This window comes from Schistocerca gregaria, chromosome X (genome assembly GCF_023897955.1).
Source record: "Schistocerca gregaria isolate iqSchGreg1 chromosome X, iqSchGreg1.2, whole genome shotgun sequence".
Lineage (NCBI taxonomy): Eukaryota > Metazoa > Arthropoda > Insecta > Orthoptera > Acrididae > Schistocerca > Schistocerca gregaria.
The window spans coordinates 678,886,768-678,912,328 of record NC_064931.1 but is presented as its reverse complement, the minus strand read 5'-3'; the positions used below and the strand labels follow the sequence as shown (position 1 = coordinate 678,912,328).

The following is a 25,561-nucleotide window of genomic DNA, read 5'->3' as shown; positions in this document are numbered from 1 at the left end:
CTGCTTTCTGCCATCACACCTCACTTCCACTCCAAGATTGAGGTCTTTTGGGCCCACTCTCAATTTTAATTCACCAGTTTCTGTTCCACTGGTTGTTCAGAGTTCAGGTTAAGACCATTCTCAGCTCTCTGCAGATCTAGGAGAATGGCATTCCCCAGGACTCCGTATTAAGTGTTCCTCTTTTCCTCATCACTATTAATAGACTTGTGGCCTATGTCTGACCATTGTTGACCCATACTCTGTACATGAATGAGTTTTGTATTTGGGATAGCTCCCTCTCAGTGGCCTCTGCATGGACACTCTTGCACATTTTTTTCTGTTTTCTCCCTGTAATTTGAGAGTGGTGCATTTCTGTTGCATTACTACAGTCCATCCTGATCTGGAGCTCTACCTCAACACTCAACAGCTGACTGTGGTTCCTCACTTCCATTTCTTGGGTCTTCTTTTTTACAACAAGCTTACTTGGTTGCCCCATATCAACCATCTGAAGGTTGGTTGTTTTCGTAAGCTCAGTGTCCTTTGCATCCTTGCCCACACCTCTTGGGGCGCAGATCGTTCAGCTCTTCTCTGCCTTTATCAGCCATTACTTCTGCCCCATCTTGACTATGGTTGTCATATTTATGGATCAGCTGCCCTTTCCACACCGCTCCTCTTGCACCCAGTTAACCACCGTGGTATCCATTTAGCCACTGGTGTCTTTCGCACTAGCCCTGTCAATAGTGTCCTGGTTGAAGCTAGGATCCCTCCTCTTTGTTTGGTGAGCACAGCTCTGGTTGATGGTGTTAGGACAGCAACCAGCCACAAATTTACTTTGAGTTCCTTTATTCAAAGGAAACTGTTACTGGTTTCAAATCGTGATTCATACTCAGACGGTTTACACGCTTTCTTTATGACATTTGGTGTGTTTTTATAGATTAGTTTTCCTAAAATATAAATAAAACATAATTATAAATATGCCACACTCAGATGGTTACGTTACAGATTTTCGTTGCATGTGACTTACGTGAAACGTCGGTTTTGAGTGTTCGTTTTCATAACATTCATCCAACCAATGTGAATGCATTCCCACTGCATCCTCGTTGTTCCACACGTAAATAGTTCTCATGGTACACTTTAGATTTGTCACTGAGATCATTTCAACCACGCACCACATGTTTTGATACAATCAAAGAGCTTACAAATATATGAGTATCACAGATACCATGATACATCATAACATTTGACGATGATGTTCTATGTTTGGAAAGGATCATATATTCATTTACAAAACTGTAATGCCTTTTACATTAGTGCAGAGACATTGAATTTTGGAGTTGATATTGCTAAATTAATTATAAAGTTTTTTATATATATATTTAGAACTGTATAGGTAAAATATTATATTATTTTATTACATTTGGCATCATGAAATTTCCAGAATGAGATTTTCACTCTGCAGCGGAGTGTGGGCTGATATGAAACTTCCTGGCAGATTAAAACTGTGTGCCCAACCGAGACTCGAACTCAGGACCTTTGCCTTTCGTGGGCAAGTGCTCTACCAACTGAGCTACTGAAGCATGACTCAGATCCGGTACTCACAGCTTTACTTCTTCCAGTACTTCATCTCCCACCTTCCAAACTTTACAGAAGCTCTCCTGCGAACCTTGCAGAACTAGCACTAGCATCCCCCAGGCAGTAGGCTAAGCCATGTCTCCACAATATCCTTTCTTTCAGGAGTGCTAGTTCTGCAAGGCTCGCAGGAGAGCTTCTGTAAAGTTTGGAAGGTAGGAGACGAAGTACTGGTAGAAGTAAAGCTGTGAGTACCGGGAGTGAGTCGTGCTTCAGTAGCTCAGTTGGTAGAGCACTTGCCCGTGAAAGGCAAAGGTCCCGTGTTCGAGTCTCGGTCGTGCACACAGTTTTAATCTGCCAGGAAGTTTCAACATATAAATTTGCTACTTGATCTGCAGATAGGTGTATTAATATTATTTGCTTTGTAGGCTGTAAAGTAATTTTTGGTAATTTTTCAGGAAAGAGGTGTTAGCTAACTCTGTTTGTTCGTTAAGGATATAGTCTGGGGTGCTGTTTTTGTGCAATATGGGCTGCAACTTGAACAAATCAGCATTTGCAGCCCAAATTGCTGAAGAAAACCATTCAGTGGGAAACATTGAGGACAACTTAAAAATTTTGCATCTAGCATAAAAAGGAGCCACTATGAATATATTAGAAGAATTAGAAATACATACACACAAAAACAGCACCCCAGACTATATCCTTAACGAACAGAGTTAGCTAACACATCTTTCCTGCAAAATTTCCAAAAATTACTTTCCAGTCTACAAAGCAAATAATATTAATACACCTATCTGCAGATCAAGTAGCAAATTTATATGTTACTATAATTTCATGATGCCAAATGTCATAAAATAATATACTATTTTACCTATACAGTTCTAAATATATATATAAAAAAAACTTTATAATTAATTTAGCAATATCAACTCCAATATTCAATGTCTCTGTAGTAATGTAAAAGGCATTACAGTTTTGTAAATGAATATATGATCCTTTCCAAACATAGGAAATCATCGTCAAATGTTACGATGTGTCATAGCACCTGTGATACTCATATGTTTGTAAGCTCTTTGATTGTATCAAAACATGTGGTGCGTGGTTGAAATGATCTCAGTGACAAATCTAAAGTGTACTGTGAGAACTATTTACGTGTGCAACAACGTGGATGCAGTGGGAATGCATTTACATCGGTTGGACGAATGTTATGAAAACAAACACTCAAAACCAACGTTTCACGTAAGTCACATGCAACGAAAATCTGTAACGCAACCATCTGTCTGTGGCGTGTTTATAATTATTTTTTATTTATATTTTAGGACAATTAATCTCTAAAAACACACCAAATGTCATAAAGAAAGCGTGTAAACTGTCTGAGGATGAATCACAACTATTCGAAACCGGTAACGGTTTGCTTTGAATAAAGGAACTCAAAGTAAATTTGTGGCTGGTTGCTGTCCTAACACCATCAACATTTGTCTTCAAACAACAGCCACGGTCTCCATCATGTCATCATATGACAAAATTGTATACAGCTCTGGTTTCCTATGCCATGACCATCTGATCTTCGGCTGCTCACCCTTTCTATTCTATTTTTTTCACAGTTTCAGTCTGTCACTGAGCCCCTGCTCACCCTCAGGTGAGTTTACCAGTTGGACTCCACTTCTTTCCACTGCAATTTCCATCTCCCCTCCTTGCCCTCTTCCCCACATTCTGTCCAACACCCCCCCCCCCCCCCCCCCTTTCTGGTTAAATCCTAGGCTCTGGATTCAGTTAGATCTCTCCCAGGCTCTGAAAGCCTCCATAGCTGCAGTGGTGTTCCATTGTTCATTCTTCCCACTATTACAGTAGTTTCAGGATGTTATTGTCTGTTACTCTGCTCACTCTAAATCTACCAATCATGTGGGATACACCTTTGTGTGTTCTGTTGGCGTGGAACACCATCTCTTGCCTGCCATGTATTGGGTGTTCACTGTAGAACTGATGGTGATCTGTCAGGTCCTCTGCTTTTTTATACGGTCCTCCCTCACTCAAGTTTTGTTATGTACGGACTCAGTGAGTGACCTTCAGGTTATCGCTTCATGTATTTACTGCCACTGTTTGGTCTTTGCCATCCACTGCGTTCTGCCAATCTTGGTGCTGCAATTTGTGTGGTTGATTTCCTTTGGGTTCCTAACCATGTGGGTATCCCAGGTAATGAACTTACTGATCATCTGGCTGGAGGGGTGGGGTGGGGGGGGGGGGGACTACTGCTGCCACCCCTATGCTCCATGACCCCTCTGGGGACAGATTTGTGGATTTATGTCAAATCCCTTTTTGCTCAATCATGAACCAACTCTTGCAACTCATACAATCAAGGAGACTTCCGCCACATGGTGTTCTCTCCTTGACCTCTGCCAGCAGGAATCTGCCATCCTCTGATGCCTTCGTATCAGCCATATTAGGTTGACCCCTGGTTTCTTACCCCACAATGAGCCGACCCCTCCTTTGTAGTTGTGGAACACCCTTATGGTGATCCATATTTTGCTGGACTGCCCATGCCTTTTGGCCTTCATATTAATCACACTTTCCCACCTTTCTTGTCCTGGATGTTAGGAGATGACCCTTGCTTGGTTCCATCTATCCCCTGTTTTCTTTGTGAAAGTGATTTGTCCTTCCATCTTTAAGTACCTCAGTTAACATTGGCATTGGGTATGGGGGCAGCCACGTTCTCTCCCCTTTTTCCCTAAGTTTTGTCTGGTCTTTTGTGACATTTTGTTTCCCCTTTTCTTGTGTCTTCTTCCTCTGTCATTGTCCCTGTTGTGGGATGATCATGTTCCTGTTGTGCGATGATCTTTGAATGGTGTGGAGCACTGCAAAGGGTCAGTGGCAGTGTTTGTGTCCCAACATGCATAGCATCTCTGGGGCACCCCTGCTTTCCTGTTCTCAGGGAACTGACTGGGTATCAGTGCCAGTAAGAAAATTTTTGTTTCAGGAGTCATTAGTACTGAGGCACTAAGTTTAATTTGTGACAATACAGGCCCTGAAATACAACAGTAATGTTTTAATTAACAGAGCTGTTATCAACAAAACCATTTTTCATGCCTTGAAAATTTTGTACAAGAGAATAACAAAGTAAATTCAAGAAAAAATCTCTCAGTATTCAGTTCTGTTTCTCACACAACTCCATTCTTGGGATAAGATGTTATAAAGTTTACTTTGCAACTCCCTGGGCCATAGAGAAAGAATTTTCAACTAATAAACATAGCTGACCTTTCAGATGAAATATGGCATAACATTTATAATTTCCATTGTCTTTCCTCTTTTGAATACACTGACATTTTTCCTTTCTTCTGTTTTAGAGTAAGAATTTTTAATTGCTACTTGAGACAGATGAGTATGAGAAACTTTATTTGTACAACATTTCTAGATCTTACATGCCAGCATTGACAACAATGTTTCCGGAGCATCCTTAAAATCAAAGAAGTCAATTGTATATGACTGGAATGAGATGTAATGGGTACATAGATTTAGCTGACTCACCAGTCATGTGTACATCTTGTGAAACAGAGGCCATGCTTAGCTTTCTTTGTTTCTCTATAACTCAAAAGCTTCCGTCCATTACAAAGATGCTGTATTGATACAGACAAAAGATTAATTTGGTCTGATATGATCCAGTGTGATTTGATATCAGTAGGGAGATGAACACAACAGTGGTCCAAGCCCACTATTGTTTGCTCCAAACTGGGGTTCGTTGTGTGGTTTCACTATGCGATTTTCTAGTTAAGGTGACCAGTGCCCTTTAAGAGTAGTAGGAGGCCCTTTACTAGATCTTTGGTCACCTCTCTGCCTTCATGTGTCAGACACGCATTCGTATCTGCTGATTATCTGCTGATGTCTGTCTGGCATGGGTGACCCTGACTGTAGCCACAGTACTACTGGCATATCCCACAGCTTCATACAAACATGGTCGCCACTCTGCCTATATGAACAATACTTCTACAGTGTGGTGTCCCCCACAACAACAAAAGCTTACATGTGCTCAATTTATCGCACAAACTTTGCATCATCTAAATGGGAGAGAGCTTTATGCATGACACTTTTAACTCTGGAGGGAAGCAGCGCTTGCACAGAAATCATATGCCACTTACTAATGTTTGGAACATTATCTCCATGATTTGGCACTTGGAACAAGTCTAGGGACATACATCAGGGTACAGAGGCATAACAGCACAGATTTTTTGAGAAAGTAACAATTAGAACATTTGATGTCTCCACTCATCAATTTCCCATATTGACATTTCCTTTGGCTCCTTCAGCACAAATGATATACAATATTTACTCAATTATCAGACGACATGTTTCCCAAATTTGTCATTTGAAAAATATAGGGCCCTCTTACATTCACAGATTAAACTACTGCTGCTGAGGTCAATGTTTTTTCATTGTATAATAGATTAATATAGGTGTTGTCTTATGTACAGTTGAATCTGTGGCAAATTAAATCTTTTTCTGAGTTAACTGCCTTCTCATCTGTAGTTGGAATTGAATGGACTTCAAAACCAGACAAATTCTCAACAATAGTATACATTTCTGATTGGGATGCTGAAAGTCTAGATAGGGACCAGTGGCATACTTACATGTTTTATGCAGCAATGTTGTCAACACTTAGTGTGATGGTATGGTGGGAATGAAAGGGAATGTGTCAGCAGCTAGTTCTTTGCTTACAGTAAGAAAACAGCAGGAAGATGATCTGTTTGGAAGCATGAGACTATGGAAAATATTGTCACATTCTCATCTCAGTATGGATGCAAAATCCACCATGTATTCAGAAAAGAACACTTGTGCCTTCAGGTCCCACCATAACATCAACCTCAGATATTGCATATTCATAAGAAAAGCAAAATATTTATGACAACCAGGATCATAAATTTCATTGCTTCTCATTTCACTTGCATCAGTTTCAGATGTGCTATGAGGTCCCACTCTAACCACAGACTCAGATATAGCGACATATTTTCAAGAAATGGCCAAATATTTCACAACCAAGATTATAAAACTCATTGTTGCCCCTATGTAGAAATACACTGCCTCTTTTCCCACCTGTCATTGGTTGTGTAAAACTATCATTCTAGGTGGTGGTGGTGGTGCTGGTAATTAAAAATAATAATACCACAGATAGTACCCAAAGAAGGAAATAAAGATAAAAATTAATGCAAACCTTTTTTTTAATTCTCCATGTACTGTCAAAGTGTAGACAATCAATAAATGGTGTAAGTTTACAGTCGGTATAATGCTGATTGTAATTTTACTGCAATTTGTTGAGAGTTTTTGAGGCAAAAGCAATGAGACTTATCAGATGAACCAAATCTGTGAGAGAGCACACCTCCAATCCTGTAACCAGGATGGTTTCTTTGAAATGGCATGGCTTATATCCTTGCCACAATCTGAGCTTGTGCTCCATCTCTACTGACTTTGTTGTAGATGGGGTGTTAAGCCCAATCTTCCTTCCTTCCAATCCTGTTAGAAGATACGTCCAGAGCTAACACAACAGACATCCTGACACTCTTGGGACCACACAAAGGGAACACCAACCCAGTGGAGCTGGTTCCATGGAACAGCAATTTGCACAGCATTTACAATAAACTTAATGTAATATGTAAGCTTTCCCATCATACCATGGAGCTCCTTAATGTTATGGGGAATTGGCAATTGTTTAATAGTAGACTAATCCGAATCAACAGGATGGACAACCTGTTCATTTATAACATGTCCTAAATATTCAAGTTCTTCATGGAAAGAGGAATACTTTTCCTTGTTGCACTTTAAGCCATTTGCAGAAATAACTTGAAACAAGCAGTCTAAATTTGCCAAATGTTCAGCAAGCATATAACCTGCAACAACAATGTCATCCAAATAGTTCGTAAATGAAAGAACTTTCACTCTTCATTGTCCCAGAAGCTGTTGAAAAATCTCAGGAACTGAAGCACTTCCAAATGGTAATCTTTGAAACTGGAACAATCCCAGGTAATGTTTCCAGAATGAGATTTTCACTCTGCAGCGGAGTGTGCGCTGATATGAAACTTCCTGGCAGATTAAAACTGTGTGCCCGACCGAGACTCGAACTCGGGACCTTTGCCTTTCGCGGGCAAGTGCTCTACCAGGAAGTTTCAGTTTCAATCCCAGGTAACCATTGATGATAAAAATATTACTTTGAGTACTTGTCCAGCGGTAACTGTAAGCATGCCTTGAGTAAATCAACCTAAGAAAAAAATCTGCCCCATCCCAGTCTGTCCACTGATTCCTCTGGTCATGAGAAAGGAAAGGAATTCATTATGGTTTGTGGGTTTGCTGTGGCTTTAAAAAAAGCAAACAGACCTAAGTACCCTGATGGCTTCTTGAGAATGTACAAAGGGGATGCCCACTGACTCGCAGAAATGGGATGTGTCACCCCACTGTCTTTCCATCATTGCAGTTCTGGAGCAACTTGCTCATGCATTGCATGGGGCACAGGCCTTGCACGAATGAATTGTGGTTGCACCGTATCTTTTACAGTAATGTGCACCACAAAATCTTTAGCTTGTCCTAAACCTGGTTCAGACAGTTCACTGGACTTATTACACAAGTCAGAAACATTAGCATGAGCCACTTAAACACTGATTTGTAATACACTGTCATGTATGCACAGATTAAATTAATGAACAAGACTAAACCAAAGACGTGTGTGCTATTTCTAGAACTGAGTGCATAAAGTGAAACACGTTTTTAACTACAATAATGATGTAGGCTGAAGCAATGGAGTAAAATTTTTTGACACCGCAGAAAAGTTGCAGGTAAACTGCACATGCTAAGTACTGATATTTCATGTATGTTAGATGCAGACAAAATAGAAGTAGTCTTCTGTAGCCATGGGCTATAGATCCCTTCATATGTGTATTTGTTTATAAGGGAAACAGATGCACCTGTATCTAACTGAAATTTTAATTGTATTTTGAGCCAGTCTTAAGTGAACAAATAGTTTGTTCTTCTATCTGTGTACTACAGCAGAAGATATCAGCATGGCGGAAAAATGAAAACCATCATTTGTGTCAGCCCTAATGGCATTTCTGTCACAGCATGCACTTCCTGAAAGCTTTGCTGATGCTGTGCCAGATCCGTACTTGCCATGGCTGCCTTATAAAGAAACAGTTTGGGTATGACCTTGTCTACCACAGTCGAAACACTTTGCGTCATGACAAGGGCAAGCCTTTCTGTCATGATCTGAAAAACACTGAGGACAAGACTTCCTCTCTCTATTCTGTAGTACACCTTGTGTACCATGGGACTGTAAGCTTTTACCTTCAAGTGTACTGTTAATCTGAGCCCTATTTTTCTTCACTTTAACATTAGCATGAACTTTAGACTGTGTGTCTTGTGCACTGTTAACAAGAGATTTAGACAAAGCCTCAAAATCAATATCAGTTGTGTCCACAATACTTTGAGACTCAATAATAGACAAAAGTGATTTCTGATCGGTATCTGACGATATTAGAGTAACAGTATGAATGTGTGGATCTGATACAATTTCCATGATTGCATCACTAACACAGCATCACATAACACAACATAACATCACTATAGCTCATTCCAGAAGAAAATTAAGCCTGCAATGTCTTGTTAGCTCTCTTGAGTTCAGCAATCCACTTTTTGAAAGAATATTGAAATTGCTGCTTTAGACATTAAACCTCCCTGCAGTAACATGAACCTGAGCACTAAAATGATCACCAAGGATATGAACGAGTTTGCAGTAACTAACATCCTCTGGACAAGAATCAGAGCACAGTTTTAAATGTAGAAATTACACATTAGTGCTGACTGTTGATACAAAAAAAGCAATATGCAACATACCTGTAATGTTGTAGGTGGTGAAATGGGACTACAATTACACAAGGTATTCAGACCAGTCCTATTTGTTACTATTAAATGGGTGAAATCTGAGTGCAGCAACTGGCTGTGGTGCTGCCTATTGTGATAGTAACATAGTCATCTGTTGGACACTGAGCAGAAGTCATTCAGTCTGCAATGCCTGAAACTGAAGAACACATTTTCTGTGGTGGTATAGACATGGTGAAAAACTTTGTAGCATACTAAGAATCAGAATACACAACGAATAGTTTTGTCACTGACTAGTGGAACTCTCCAAATAACCACAAAGCAAACCAGGGCAGACTATGGGCTGAAACAACATACACTTATGACCACTGATGTTGTAAGCAGGTGAGAAAAGTCTGTGCAAGGGATCAGTCTTGTCAGCATTTGTTGTGTTCTCACTTGTTATGTTCTGGGCACAACATCACCATGAACTGTTCCCTATGACAACAGCCATAAAGTAGTTTACAGTCATAGAAAACTTGTGTTCAACTGTCAAACACAGTTTGAAAAAATGCAGTAACAGTTGTAAATATATAATACAAGGAAAATGGTGTACTCTACCCATTACACAGCCTTAGTGTGGAAGAGAAAGGAGTGAGGTATTCAGTCACAATAATCTTTGCCCCATCCTGAGTGTTGTAAAGAATTTAATAAAGTTAATTTCAAATAGACACTGAAATCATATCTGCTTGACAACTCCTTCTACCTCATAGTAGAATTTCTGAATGAGTTGATCAACATTTCTGCTGAGAAGTTGTACTATAATTGTAAAACTGACTAGTTCCATATTGTAACAAGAGGTTGCAATTATAATCCACAGAACATGCAGATAGCTAACTCATTGTCAGAAAGGACTAGTATCTATTGGCTGAAAGCAGCTGTTTATTTTATCGATAAATAAATCATAGTACTGTATTTTCTAATAATGATTCAAAAACATGTTCAGTATTCAGATGACATATTTGTTTCATGTGAACATACAGTAAAATGTAGCCTTTAACACCCTTTTGTACTTTGTTAAAATTGCATTGTAGAAGTGAAAAACATTTGGAAATATATTTTGGTTGTATTCTTTTTAATTTCATATGGTATCTAGTGACTAATATGTCTTCTAAGCATCAATGAGTGTTATTTTTATTCTAATTTCTGCAGATGATTGTCTTCAAGTGCATAGAAGACAAAGATGTTTTTCTAAAATTTTATACCAGACTTCTGGCAAAGCGTCTGGTCCACAATATGTCTGCTAGTTATGATGCAGAGGTGTCAATGATCTCTAAAATAAAACAGGCTTGTGGGTATGAGTACACCTCAAAGATGCAAAGGATGTTCCAGGTATGAAAAATCTCTCTCTCTCTCTCTCTCTCTCTCTCTCTCTCTCTCTCTCTCTCTCCCTCACCCTCCACCTCCCTCCCTCCCCCTCCCCCACTGTGTGTGTGGGTGGGTGTGTGGGTGTGTGAGTGAGTGGGTGGATGGATGGATGCGTGAGCGCGTGTGCATGTGCATGTGCATGTGCATGTCCTTTTTCATCTCATTCTTTATTTTAGAATAGCTTTATATTGTACTGTTGACAGATACATTTTGTGCAACACTATGTTAGCAAAGAGACAAAACACTGTAGTGTTGCAAGTATAACCTTCACATATTACGCTGAAAAATGTGGATATGGTATTCCCCTTACTGAAATTGTTATGATCATTATCCTGAGTTAACTGAAGTGTTCAATGCTACTTTGCCACCTCACAACCAAACTGTCACCTTTCAACCTAACTTTGACCTCAGGCTACACTACAGATCAGCCTGTCACCACAACATACATTCCAAAAACTAATATAGACACACACACAGAAATAAAAAAATTCTGTCAGTGTTCTGTCCCCTTTCTGTGTGCACCTGTTTGATGTCACCCTCCTTATCATCGTTATACATTAAGTTATGGGATGAAGCAGCTACATGGTTTTTTTTTTAGATTTGGTTCTTCCCCATGGGAAACAAACCATTGGCTCGAAAAATTACCAGTTCATGACACTGATGTGAGTGTGCCAACATATGGGTGTGCCAACTGTGGAAATTGTTAGTTCACCTAAACAGGTCATTCCAAAGGATTTAAATATGCTTAATCTCATGTTAGTAAGTTGTCGAAGTGTCTGTAGCAAGATCCCTGAGTTAATCTCCGGAATAAACAGTAGCAATGCCAATATTGTATTAGGTACTGAAAGCTGGTTGAAGCCAGGCACAAAAAGCAGTGAAATTTTGAACTCTGATTCGACAATGTTTAGGAAGGATAGGGCTGATGCTATAGGAGGTGGTGTGTTCATTGCAGTTAAAAGCTGTTTAAACGCAGTTGAGAACGATACTGCATTGGACTGTGAAATAGTCTGGATAAAGCTTTCAAGCAGACAAGGATTGACCATTGTATTAGGATGTTTTTATAGACCACAAGCATCCACAACAAAAATTGCAGAATGTTTCAGGGAAAGTCTTGAGCACATAGGAAGTAAATATCCAAATTATCCATTAGTTATAGGTGGGGACTTTAATCTAGCATCCATTGCCTGAGAAAATTACATGTTTATCACAGAGGGCACAAGCAAAGATTCATGTGAAGTTATTCTAGGAGTGCTGTCAACATACAACCTTGAGCAATTGGTTAGAAAACCAACTCGAGATGGGAACATATTATATATCTCGGCGACAAACAGACCTGATCTTTTTGAGGAAGTTAATCTAGAAGAACGTATTAGTGACCATAATGTCATTGTGGCTTCTATTTTAGTGGAAGTAAAAAAAAAAAAAAAAAAAAAAAAAGGGGGGTTACAATTTTCTTGTTTGGAAAATAAAATAAAATGTCATTAATGAATATCTTCATAGTCAGCTGCAAGCGTTCACCGTGAGACACAAAGATATTGAGCATCTTTGGTTGGAATTTAAAAGTATTGTTCACCACGTGCTACAGAAGTATGTGCCTAGCAAAAGTATAGGGGAGGGAAAGGATCCACCTTGGTACAACAAACATATTAGGAAGTTGCTAAGAAAGCAGAGAATTTTGCACAATCATTTTAAACGTAGCCATTGCCCCGCTGACAAACAGAAATTATGCAAAATGAAAGCAGCTGTCAGAAGGACAATGAGAGACTCTTTTAACGAATTTGAAAGCAATATTTTATTTGAAGATTGTAAAAATACCCCCAAAAAGTCTGGTTCTACGTAAAATCTATGAACGCTACAAATAATTCAATACCTTCCCCTCTGACAGTACGGGTAATGTAACTGATGATGATAACAGAAGGCCGAAATTCTAAACCTAGCTTTCAAAAACTCATTTATGATAGAGGACTGCAGCACCATTCCCCCTTTCAATGATCGAACAAACGAAAAGATGGCTGACATAGTGTTTAGTGTACCTGGGATTGTAAAACAGTTAAGATCATTAGACGTCAGAAAGGCATCTGGCCCAGACGGTATCCCCGTAAGATTTTATGTTGACTATGCTACAAATATAGCACCATTCTTATCTGTCATTATCAGAGATCATTGGAATGGCGGAAAGTTCCATGGGACTGGAAGAAGGCCCAGGTCATAGGGTTGAAAATTGGATGCACATAATTACTGGCCAATTTCACTGACATTGATTTGTTGTAGAATCATGGAACAAATTTTGTGTTCACACATAATGACCTTCCTAGACGCTGAGAAGCTCATCTGCAGAAACCAGCACAGTTTTAGAAAACAGCAGTCACACGAGACACAGCTGGCCCTCTTTATGCATGATATACAACTGGCTCTAGATACCGGCTCCCAGGTTGATGCCATATTTCTCAACTTCCGAAAGGTGTTCGATTCAGTTCTGCACTGTTGCTTGCTACAAAAGTGCACACTTGCGGTCTATCCAATGACATATGCGGTTGGATAGAAAGTTTTCTAACAGACAGGGAGCAGTATGTCATCCTGAACATGGTAACTTCAACAGAAACAAGAGTAACTTCAGGTGTGCCCCAGAGCAGTGTAATAGGTCTTCAGCTTTTTATGATTTACATAAACAATCTGGTTGATGGTATTAACAGCGGCCATAGACTGTTTTTGCCGATGATACTGTAGTCTACAGAAAACTAGTATCACACGAAAGTTGTGAACAAATCAATGAGGATTTGCTGAAAATAAATGTGTGGTGTAATGACTAGCAGTTATCTCTCAATTTTAGTAAGTGTAAGCTACTGCATATAACAAGGCACAAATCCTCATTAATATATGAGTAGAAAATAAATGATCAGTCTTTGAAAGCGGTATCATCACTCAAGTATCTGGGTGTGACTTTTCGAAATGATCTCAAATGGAATGATCAGATTACACAAGTAATGGGTAATGCGAACTCCAGATTGCAGTTTATTGGTAGAAACCTGAAGCGATACAGTCCTTCAAGAAAGGAAATAGCTTACAATATGTTAGTTCGTCCAGTCTTAGAGTATTGTTCGTATGTATGGGACCCTTACCAGTTGGGTCTGATTCAAGAGATTGAGAAGGTCCAAAGAAGAGCGGCAAGATTCGTGATTGGTACATTTAGCCATCGCGAGAGCATTACAAATCTCATAGAAAGTTTGAAGTGGAACACACTTCCAGTTAGACGACCCACTAAACAGAAGGGGCTGTTCTCTAAATTCCGAAATCCAATCTTCATCGAGGATGTAGAGCATATATTATTACCACCAAATTTCAAATCACGTAATGATCATTATTCAAAGATAAGGGAAATAAGAGCACGTACTGAGGCATTCAGATAGTCGTTTTTCGCTCGCGTGATCTGCGAGTGGAACAAATGGGGGGGGGGGGGGGGGGGGTAATATGACTTTGGTGTGAATTGTGCCCTCCGTCACACACCGCTTGGTGGCTAGTGCATTATATATGTAGATGTAGATGTAGGTTCAGTTGATCCCTGGATACAACTTCCATGGGAATTAGATTCAACTATATAACTCTGATAAGAGGAAAATGATCCTACTGTCAAACTGTAACACTGGATAGTTATAAACACTGTGAATTAGTCAGGGAAACAAATATAGAAATTGTAAAATATGTTCCCAAAAATTAAGAGTTTTGGTCTAGTTTCAGTAATCATGTTCTATAACATTTTACAAAATCACGAAAATATAAGATGGCCAAGAAAGACGGATCAACAGATAAGATGCTAACCTCATATTTCAGAGAGAAGTGTTTAAAATCCCTTTTCAGTCATTGGGATTACTTCAGGTGAATACTTTGAAGAGGCAATGAAGAAATTCCTGCTACATATTTGCCAGGTCTTGTGCTCAATCTTTGATTTACTGTGTCGTTGGTTGGACATTAAACTCTAATCTTTCTTTCTAAAATATTATGAAATAAATATTGGACAGAGCTGTACTTTCCAAGCTGCTGCAGATCAAAGCACAACTAAAAGATAACACAAATGGTAATGTCTACTACAAGAGATTTCTTAATCTGACAGAACAGAGGAATTGATTGGAGGTTCAAAATGGTTCAAATGGATCTGAGCACTATGGGACTTAACTTCTGAGGTCATCAGTCCCCTAGAACTACTTAAACCTAACTAACCTAAGGACATCATGCACATCCATGCCCGAGGCAGGATTCGAACCTGCGACCGTAGCGGTCGCATGATTCCAGACTGTAACGCCTAGAACCGCCCGGCCACTTCGGCCGGCAATTGATTGGAGGAAATGAGATTATGTAGCGACTGAGTAGGAAAATCATACAGAACCCCATGTGTGTGAATACACAGCAGAATGGGATTATAAGGTGAAATATTAATTATAGTTAAGGTATGTGAACCTGAGAGATGATAGGTGGCATAAAATGCAGTTAACAAGCTGGACCTAAGGTAGGACAGACTGAGGATAAAAACATAGTGGACATAAAAATGAACACCAATAGAGGAAAAGGACATAATCAGATGGTGGAGAAGCACCATAGGAAAGTAAGTTGTTGATAAAAATTGTAAAACTGAAGAGGAAGAGGGGAGGTTGGCACTAAGATACTTTACAAACAGTGAAGAAGTGAGGGAAACCATTAAATTAAGTGAGAGTGGTGAAAATGGAGTTAGACATTGGAAAATATCAGGAGGACAAGAAGAATGTAATGGAAAATCACTTTGATAGGAATTGTTAACAGGAAACTGAAGCCGTTTTCATAATTGCGTAAATACATAGCTGGACAACAGTTGTAATTAAATTATACCTGACGTGAGTGCTCATACATTTACCTTCTACATTCATACTCCGCAAGCCACCCAACAGTGTGAATTAGGTAATTTTTTAGCAATGATATTCAAGTATATGTGATTGCAGTCTTTCTTGGCGTATTCCAGTGATGAATTCTTCTCGGGTTATCAGCCGAGTAGTGGCATCATCTTGTCGCAACGTTTCGATGAGTTTCATACCAATCATCTTCTGGCGAAGTGGCCAGAAGATGGTGGGTATGAAACCCATCGAAACGTTGCGACAAGACAATGCCACCACTTGGCTGATAACCTGAGAAGAATTAATCAATCGATATTCAAGTATGTAGATTTGGAGTTTTTATTGTCATTAGAACCTTTGGTAAAAAATTACTATGATGAGGTGTCAAAGGGCCTGACCAGGGTTTTGTGGTGGTTGATGGAGGGATGGAAAGCCTGGGGGATTGTTTATGGAAAACAGCAGCATGGATGGGCCTCATTTCAGAGCATTATTTTATTTTCTCTATCACTATTTGATTATAGTTTCCTTAGAGATCATTAACTTCCCAATAAGAATTGTCTGATAACTCCAGTAAGTTCAAAATATGATACTTATGAGACTCTTGCATTATATGTTTGGAATTTTGATCTACACAAGCATCTGAGAATAATTTTGGGCTCTGTGTGGTGCTGAAAATTGACATTACAACAATTACTGTTCTGAAGTATGGTGACAGACACTGCTGTGATTATCTGTGTTTCCAGCAGAAAATTTCTGTTGTGATTTGAAAGATACATTGAGTAACATATGATGGAACAAACAACATTTTGACTGCATTCATTACAAAAATGATTAATATAATACAATTAGTCTGTAGGTGGCAACAAAATGTTTTTCATTAGCAGCTACTCTCAGAAAATCCAACAGATCTTCACCCTTGTAGTGCTTACTTCTGTTGTGTACAAAATTGGTACTTTTCAAGTTACTGATTGTAATTCCTTGAAACAGCTGAGGACAATACATCAGCATTGAATAAGGTGGTTATTGGCTGATCATTCTTGTCATAATATTTCCGTGATAATTGTCAAAAGAGCATTTTCTTGCATAACAGATTAACTGCAACTCTACAAGAAATCAGGCTATTTATCTTTATAGATCTGTTGGCTCGGCAAGAAAATGAAGTGGCTCAACAGCAGTGAGAAGCATTTTGTAAGCCGGGATAGAGCAATGGTGATGGAAACTGAAGATGAAAGATTATTCTTCTTGTTGTCACATTTATCATTTGTTTTGGTATGTTACCTGTGGTCCCATGGTACAAAAGTTGTCAATGATTAGCTATTACTGTGTGACTTACCAAACAAAAGTGCTGACAGGTTGATAGACACACAAACAAACACAAACATTCACACAAAATTCAAGCTTTTGCAGCTAATGTTGCTTCATCAGGAAAGAGGGAAGGAGAGGGAAAGACGAAAGAATGTGGGTTTTAAGGGAGAGGGTAAGGAGTCATTCCAATCCCGGGAGTGGAAAGACTTACCTTAGGGGGAAGAAAGGACAGGTATACACTCGCACACACACACACACACACACACACACACACACACACACACACACACACACACACACACACACATATCCATCCGCACATACACAGACACAAGTGAAAATGTCTGATTACCTTCTCTCTTAAAACCCACATCCTTTTGTCTTTCCCTCTCCTTCCCTCTTTCCTGATGAAGCAACCATTAGTTGCGAAAGCTTGAATTTTGTGTGTATGTTTGTGTTTGTTTGTGTGTCTATCAACCTGCCAGTCCTTATGTTTGGTAAGTCACATCATCTTTGTTTTTAGATATATTTTTCCCACATGGAATGTTTCCCTCTATTCTGTGGGACCCACCAGTTGCTTTATTCTATACAGCAGTAGATTTTATTCTTGTTACAACTGATATCCAGCACTATTTTTACCTACAGTTTTTTGCCTAAAACTATAATAAAATTAAATGCAATTTTGAAAGCATCTTTGCTGTGTATACAACTCTGTTAATAACCTTTCTTTCTATAATTGAGCTGCTCGGGGGAACACAATGGTAAGCGCCATCAACGTGTATTTTGCAGTAGATGGCTAATGACACCACCTGTAGGATGCACAATGCAGTAAACTTACTAGTAGTTCCAAATGCATTCAACAGATGTCAGGGAGGAGCTTAATGGTAAGTGCCACTGTCCGTCTGTTGCGGAAACATAATGGTAAGTGACAGAGAGAATTGCGGCAAGTAAAAACATCTCTGAGATTATGGCAACAGTGAACATGGCATAAGTCGAAGAATATACTTCCAATGATACTAATATCTTCGAGAGGGATCCAGAATACATTCCTCACGATTCAGATGACTTAGAGGTATGTTATTTTGTAAATATACTGTCTTTAGTTCGTTTCACGAACATAATGGTAAGTGCATGTACATACCATTATGTTCCTGAAGTACAATTGAAAATTACGTTCGCCGACAAGTACAAGATGTGTACAGTCCAGATAGGTGGTGCGAGATCATCAAGAAGTCGGCTGGCATGCAATATGGAAAGAGATGATTTCTATCAAATACGAAACTCTAAAGAAGCGTTTGTCTTCAGAAAGAAGACAGTTGATGATCGAGATATCAACCTAAGGAAAATATGTAGGTGGAAGGTGACCTCCAAATATCCATCATCTTTATTCATCAGCGAGACATTTTGTCATGACATTTGGCATGAAATAAACGTTAGGAAACGTGGAAGGCAAGGACCAGTTCCTACGCTTCGACTTAAATACAAGGGGCCAAGGCTTATTGAAAAGAAGGAAGTTTGCTGACATCCTCTCGCTCCTAAATTACATATCACCTGTCCACAATGGATTTTTCCTGTTACTAAAACCAACAGTTTTAGATGAAAAAGACATTAGTAATGAGAGTGACAAGTGATTTTGCAGTTTCAGTAAAGTGTTGAAGATTTACTGTAAAATTTAATATGTAATGTTCTATCACTATGTGTTGTTAATGGTGTACAGTAATGTAATAAGATAGTAAGTAAGATAGATGTTAGAATCACTACAGAATAAAAGGACTGTTCAAAAAAAATTATTCAGGTTTGCAGATCAATTGAAACTTTAGAAGTGCTGTATCTTGAAACTGTCATTTTGGCACTCATCATTTTGTTCCCCCGAGCAGCTCAATTACTATCCTTTCAAAAATATAAAAATTGTGGAATCAAATGAAATTTCCTTAGCACCTTATACTTTTATACACTGTATAAAGCAGTTGTTCTTGTTCACCAGGACCTTGGTGTTTCTAAAAACCTGAATGAGGCATTCAGAACATATCTGAATAATTCATGTAAGCCAATGACCATAGATTTCAGTATCCAAGTACTGTCATCTGGTTCTTGGCCATTTCAGCAGCCACAAGGATTTACAATACCCAAAGAAGTAAGTATTACTCTGAAATAGCATGCTTGCTTTTGTAACAGGCCTTTGTGTGTGTGTTTCAAGACAGTTCCTGAAACATATATTGCATAAATTGCTAGCTGTGATATGAGTTCAGTTACCTATCCAGATAGTCATACATGTTAAAGCACTGCTTTCTGGATGGTGAGAAGCACTGGCCCTGGAGACTGAATCCACCCAGCAGCTTAATGGCGAGGGTCAGAGTGCTGTCCAACGTGGATGTGGTTTCTAAGCAATTTCCCACATGTGACTGAGTGAATACCAAGCTGATTCCCAATTTCTGCATCAGTTACATGATTTGCAAACATTTAGTAAACTTTCATTCACTTTCACATGAATTATACTACATGCAAACAGTTGGAGTACACATATTCCATCCCTGGGTAGTAACAGATGACAGGAGGGGCATTTAGCCACCCCTTCAACTAACCATGCCAAACCCATTCTATCCATGCCAACCCTGTGCTGATGCATGACTAAGGCACAAGAAGAAGAAGAAGTAATATGAGTTCATTTTTTTCAACATAGCATGATTACAACCACTGTGACACACAGGTGTGGGTCCCTGAAGGTTCAGTCATAAAGTAGGTGTGTCAAAATAATTGGAAAATGTTACTTTTGATTTTTTGTTGTTGTTGTTGTTTGTGGTGGTGATTGTTTTCAGTCCAAAGACTGGTTTGATGCAGTTCTTTATGACTGTTTATCCTGTCCAAGCCCATTAATCATTTCTGAATAATTACTGCAACCCACATCCATTTGAACCTGCTTGCTGTACTTTGCTTTTCTCCCTTTACAATTTTTAACCTCCAAACCTCCCTCCATTACCAAACTGACTATTCTTTAATGCCTCAGGATGTGTTTTATTAATCAAACCTTTATTTTAGTCAAATTGTGCCATAAATTTCCTTTTAGCTCAGTTTGATTCAGTAGTACCACCTCATTAGTTATTCAGTCTACCTGTCTAATAGTCAGCATTCTGCTGTAGAACCACATGCACTGCTTACTGTCCACATTTCTCTTCTGTACAAGGCCACGCTCCAAATACCTTCAGAAAAGACTTACTAACACAGCTAAACTCATTTACTACAGTGTCTCAATTCCTGATATAATTCCCTTGGTATAACCCAGATTTAATTCTGCTATATTCCATTGTTGTTTTCCTTTTGTTAATACTCATCTTACAACCTCCTTTAAAGAAATTATTCATTCCATTCAATGGCTCTCCCCAAGTACTTTTCTGCCTCTGATATAATTACAATGTCATGAGCAAATCTCAGTTTTTATCAATCTCCCTGATTTTTAATTCCTTTTTAAAATGTCTCACAGCTCTCTCAGTTTTTTGGTATTTTCTTTTACTTATTGTTTGGGACATACATTGCAAGACTGAAGCACTCTTGGAACTAAATTATGGTTTTACTACACATCTATGTGCCAAAAATGTGCCCATAAATAAGTCCAACATTAACGTAGAGGCTCTGTTCACTAAATGCACCAGAAATACATTATATCATATTGCTAAATGTGCTCTGAATCATGTTAGCAGAAAACTGGATGCTTGCTCTTCCTGTACAGTCTTTTCTAAAGTTTACAAAATTTGTAGAGCTTACATTGTTTGGTGTGACTTTACTTTTGATTTCTTCAACTTTTTCTGCTTTCTTCTTTTCCTCCACATTCGATTTTAGAGACCCCTCACTATTCCTTACCTTTGTCTACAAAATTTCTATATTTATTTTATCAAACTGTATTTCACACCATTGCATTTCTATTTATATTTATTTGGTACCTTTGTTTTTGGTACCTCATTTTGTAGTTATTTTGCATATGTCCTGCCTTGTCAGCTCCATTCTACATGTATTTACATAGAGATGGATTCTCTAGAACTACAAACAAGAAAATTTGGTGTTAACAATAACACGACAAATAATACTGAGGTGGAGGTTTTTGACAATGTTATGCAAAATAGGCTGTTTTGTGAAATGTAGTAAAACTTGGCATTTTCTTCATTCCTATGTAAAAATGTTGATAATCTGAAGGCAGCAGGTACCAAACATTATAAATTATAGTTATCTAATGCTGAAATTAGTGATTAACTTTTTCTCAAGGTTGAGGTAGGGGAGAGTGTTGTACCATGGAACACTTTTCAGACTTTAGCCCTGTAAAAATTTTGATATATTTCCTTACTCCATTTTGAAATGAGAGCATACTGTATACTACTCAAATTTAAAAGTGTTGCAATTTTAAAAAATCTTGTAAATACTGCATTTTATAGCCTGTGTGTAACATTATTACTGCACAACACACCAGTAGTTAGTAAATGAAATCAAATTAAAAAGAAGAAGTATCAATACCCAGTTAGAAGTTACTTTTTTTAAAAAAAAAAAAAAAAGAAGCTATTGGCAACTAACAAAAATTTCCATTTTCAAGACAGGAAAAATTGTTAAGACATTAAAGAAACTCAGTTCACTTCCAAATATTACATGCTTCATGGTAAAGCAACCTGTTTCAATGTATAAAAAGGTGTATGATTGATGAAGTATGGGTTAACCATCCACATGTTAGGTAACTTGTTTTAAAAATATACAGAATTTTACTTGCCATAAACTCTCTACTCTCCAGATAACTTTAATATATTATAAACCACTTAAATACCTAGAGCTCACAATATTTACAAGTCCTTAACAAAACACAACCTCATGTCTCACAATAAAAAAAACAGTAGAAAATACTGGAAACTGCTTGTGGCAGTTTATGGTGCACATCCCTTGATCTGATTCAAGGATCAGTCACTAGACACTAGCCACACACCCACCAGGAAACATCATCATGTGCTCCTATGTATACTGTCCTGCAGGTACAACACTCTCCCCCATGTACATAACCTTAAAATGTTAATTCATTTCCTTTGCAAAGAGCTGATGCCCTAGCTGTGACATGAGATGGAGAAACCCTAATCCTCACAAACCCCATTCTGGTAACAGTTCTACCCACTGGTATCACATTTGCTGACTATTCTGTACAACAAACTGCACCAAAAAATAAAGTGTTCTAGGGAGATCTTAGGTGGTGCAGCAATTAAACTGTTAATTTTTGTAGGGTGCAAATAAATGTGAAAAGAACGAAATATGGAAATTAAACTTTGCAAACATGTAAATTAGCATGGCACCTGCCTGATTCGCTTCGTTTCTATCAGCCAGTGAAACCTTAGGCTACACTATAGATCAGGCTGTCACCACAAACTTCACTCCAGTAAAACTAATATTGAGTATATATTGAAATAAGCATTCTCATTGTTGTTTTGTATCACCAGAAATGCATTTGTGTGACATTGCCTGCCCTGTGCTGTTATTGGCTGATAAAATTAAATCGAGCAGGCTCCATCTTGATTTATGTGTTTGCGAAATAGTATTGCGTTTGGCAGTATTCATATTCATAGATGTGCCCTATGAAAATATGCAATTTAATTGATGCACTAGATTAAGATCTCCCAAAAACATGTCATTTCTGGTACAGTTTCTTGTGCAAAAGTGCCAGGAAATGTGATGTCACTGGATAAAATTTTTATATCTTTTCCCAGCTAAAAATCCACTTCTAATTATCTTGATGTCAATGGGACATTAAATGCTAATCTTCCTTCCTTCCAAGTTACAATGGCTTGGAGATGGATTCATTATTGTGGGAAATGGAAATATTTGTGATAAAACCAGCAAACTTCTGAAAAACATGAAGAAAGAAATACTTCAGGCAGAAGTGAAGGAAACATTGAAACACACTGCATTCCAATGTCAAACTAGGCTGCCAACTTTTACAGCCACAGATCCTTGCAAGTCTGTGTTCACAGTCCTAGGTTCTTGTCTTAATTCTAGGGTGATAGTGAACTCTTTTACTGTTGACATGGCTCGTTATTTATATCTGGAATGGCAGTTTTCAGCAGTATAGTGTTTTTCAAATCTCTTCAGAGTCTACTGGAAAGCAACTTTCCACGCAACCAGAAAATATAAACAATGTCAATTGGCTGCTGTTGTACTGAAGGTAGTTTGTCTTCCATCTTCAAATATGGACCCCTAGCTGGTGTTTTCACACTGTCATGAAGTATTGGCTAACGTGTCTCAAGAGAACTTGGAAGTTATGAGACTGCTTTCCTTTTAAATGTTTTCAATAGTGCTTGATTGATTAGGTTTAATAGGTTCAACACAAATGTTTTTTTTTCCAATAATTGAAATAAATGTGATGTGTTGTGACAATAAATGCAAAGTAATTTGTAAGTATATGCACATTGTTATAACGCCAAGTTGAACACATATATTTTGAAATGACACAACACATTTAAGTCACTGAGCAAGTTGACAAAGCAAGACATGTGAACATGGTAACATTTGAATGAGCACCGAGTCCAAGTCTAGCAGCCACTGGCTTAGGTGGCGAGGTTGCTGCATGGCTGGCAGACAGCGCCGCATGTAGATGAGGCACGTAATTGCGTGGCGGCACTTTGAATGATCAGCGAGTCACAACACTTTTCGCCCCTTTGAAATTTTTGCACTGGTCTTGATGGAGGTGGCCTGTAGATTGCTAACATCCTCAGGTGTTGTTTGACTGGCCGTAAAGTCTCGAGGAGGAGGCTTTCCATATGGATGGAAGAGTCCCCGATGATACCGGGTCGAGATGACCGGAGACGTAGGGGTCGAATCGGCTGGGGCCCCGTGCACCATCTGCACGTTCTGGCAAGTCCAGTTGATATAACAGGAGACATGAGCGATGGATAGGACTTCATCTAGAGTTGGATTTGCCAACTGAAGGGCATGTTGCCGAACTTCTTTGTCGGGCGCCAACCGGATAATAGCATCCCGTACCATGGAATCGGCATAGGATTCTTTGTGAACGTCAGTAACAAATTGACACTTTCGACTGAGGCCATGAAGTTCAGCAGCCCAAGTGTGATAGGATTGGTGTGGTTATTTTTGATAACAATAAAAGGCAACACGAGAGGTTACCACATGCGTTTACTTGTGAAAATAGACAGACAGAAGTGAGCACATTTCAGCAAAGGATAAGACGCAGGATCTTTCAAAGGAGCCAATTGCGACAACAACCAATACATCTGAGATGAAATCCATTAAAGGAACAGAGACTTACATGTTTGTTCATCCGTGACATGAAATGCCAAGAAGTGCTGTCGAAGACATTTTTCGTAATCAGAGCAGTCTTCCGCCGTCTCATCGTAAGGAGGAAAAGGAGGTATAGACAATGATGAGAAATGTCCCGCATTTGATGCCATGATGAAATCGCGAATCGCCGATGTTAGAAGCGTTTGCTGTTCAATGAGACCTTGCAACAGTTGCTCGACAGTAGCCATGGAAACCTGTGGGTCAACCATGAAAAGGAAAAATCCACTCCCTCGTCACCAATTGTTATAACATCAAGTTGAAGACATATATTTCAAAATGACACAACACATTTAAGTCACTGAGTAAGTTGACAAAGCACGACATGTGAGCACGGTAACATTCGAATGAGCACTGATTCCAAGTCTAGTGGCCGCTGGCTGGCTGGCCGCTTAGGTGGCACGGCTGTTGCATGGCTGGCAGACAGCGCCACATGTAGACGACGTGCGTAATTGCGAGGCAGCACTTTGAATGATCGGCGAGTCACAACACACATAAGGTTTGGTTCCATGGGGAAGGAGATGTGCCCAGAAGCTATGTTTATTTCAAGTAGTAAAGGGTGGAGCTATCAGTCACAAATAATTTTTATTGCATATCCAGAATTTGGTGACTGTGTGACCATCTTCCATGTTAACTCAGCCTTTGGTATGAATAGTCCAGTTGGTAGTGTGTGTGTGAGTGAGTGTGTGTGTGTGTGGTTTTAATGCTTTAACTTACATTTACTGCACTGAAGATGTCCACACAGGGATGGAAATATAGATATACAATAAACGTTATCTGCAGCTGATTGTTGTACACTACAATAATTGGTATATGAACATTTTGCACCTGGGAGAGGGGGTCAAATAATAAAGTGCATGCCTGGAAAGCGAAAGCTCACAGGACTGAATCCGGGTTGGACCACAGAATATTTCAGTCTGTGTTTAACCTAGCATGTACCTCTCAATAAAGTGTAGGTTCACCAGGAATGACACATGGTTTGGATCAAACTGTAGGACCCCTTTCCCTGGTAGGATTGGTGTGGTAGGTTAGGGATGCCAAAGTCACTGAAGCAGCATCCAATTAAAAGACTTGACCAAGCTGTTGAGTCACATGGAATTACTATTATTTTGACCATAACATTGAAAAATGATAAAATACAACCCAAATGAATAACATACTTGAAAATAAGCCATTAAAAATTAACAATGAAATTGTTGAAAAATGACACTAATTTGACAAAAAAATAACATGGAAAATCAACAGTTTTCTTTTTCCTTTCCTTTGCTTTTCTTTTTTTT

General features: G+C 38.8%; 1 protein-coding gene across 1 annotated transcript in view; it reads left to right on the top strand.

Moving 5' to 3' along the window:
• LOC126297744 (cullin-1-like) overlaps positions 1 to 25,561 on the top strand; it is a 212,627-nt gene that overhangs the window by 119,857 nt on the left and 67,209 nt on the right. The window contains exons 10-11 of the mRNA XM_049988904.1: positions 10,591 to 10,770; positions 18,955 to 19,104. Coding sequence (XP_049844861.1) covers positions 10,591 to 10,770; positions 18,955 to 19,104 — 330 coding nt within the window. The remainder of the gene's footprint in view (positions 1 to 10,590; positions 10,771 to 18,954; positions 19,105 to 25,561) is intronic.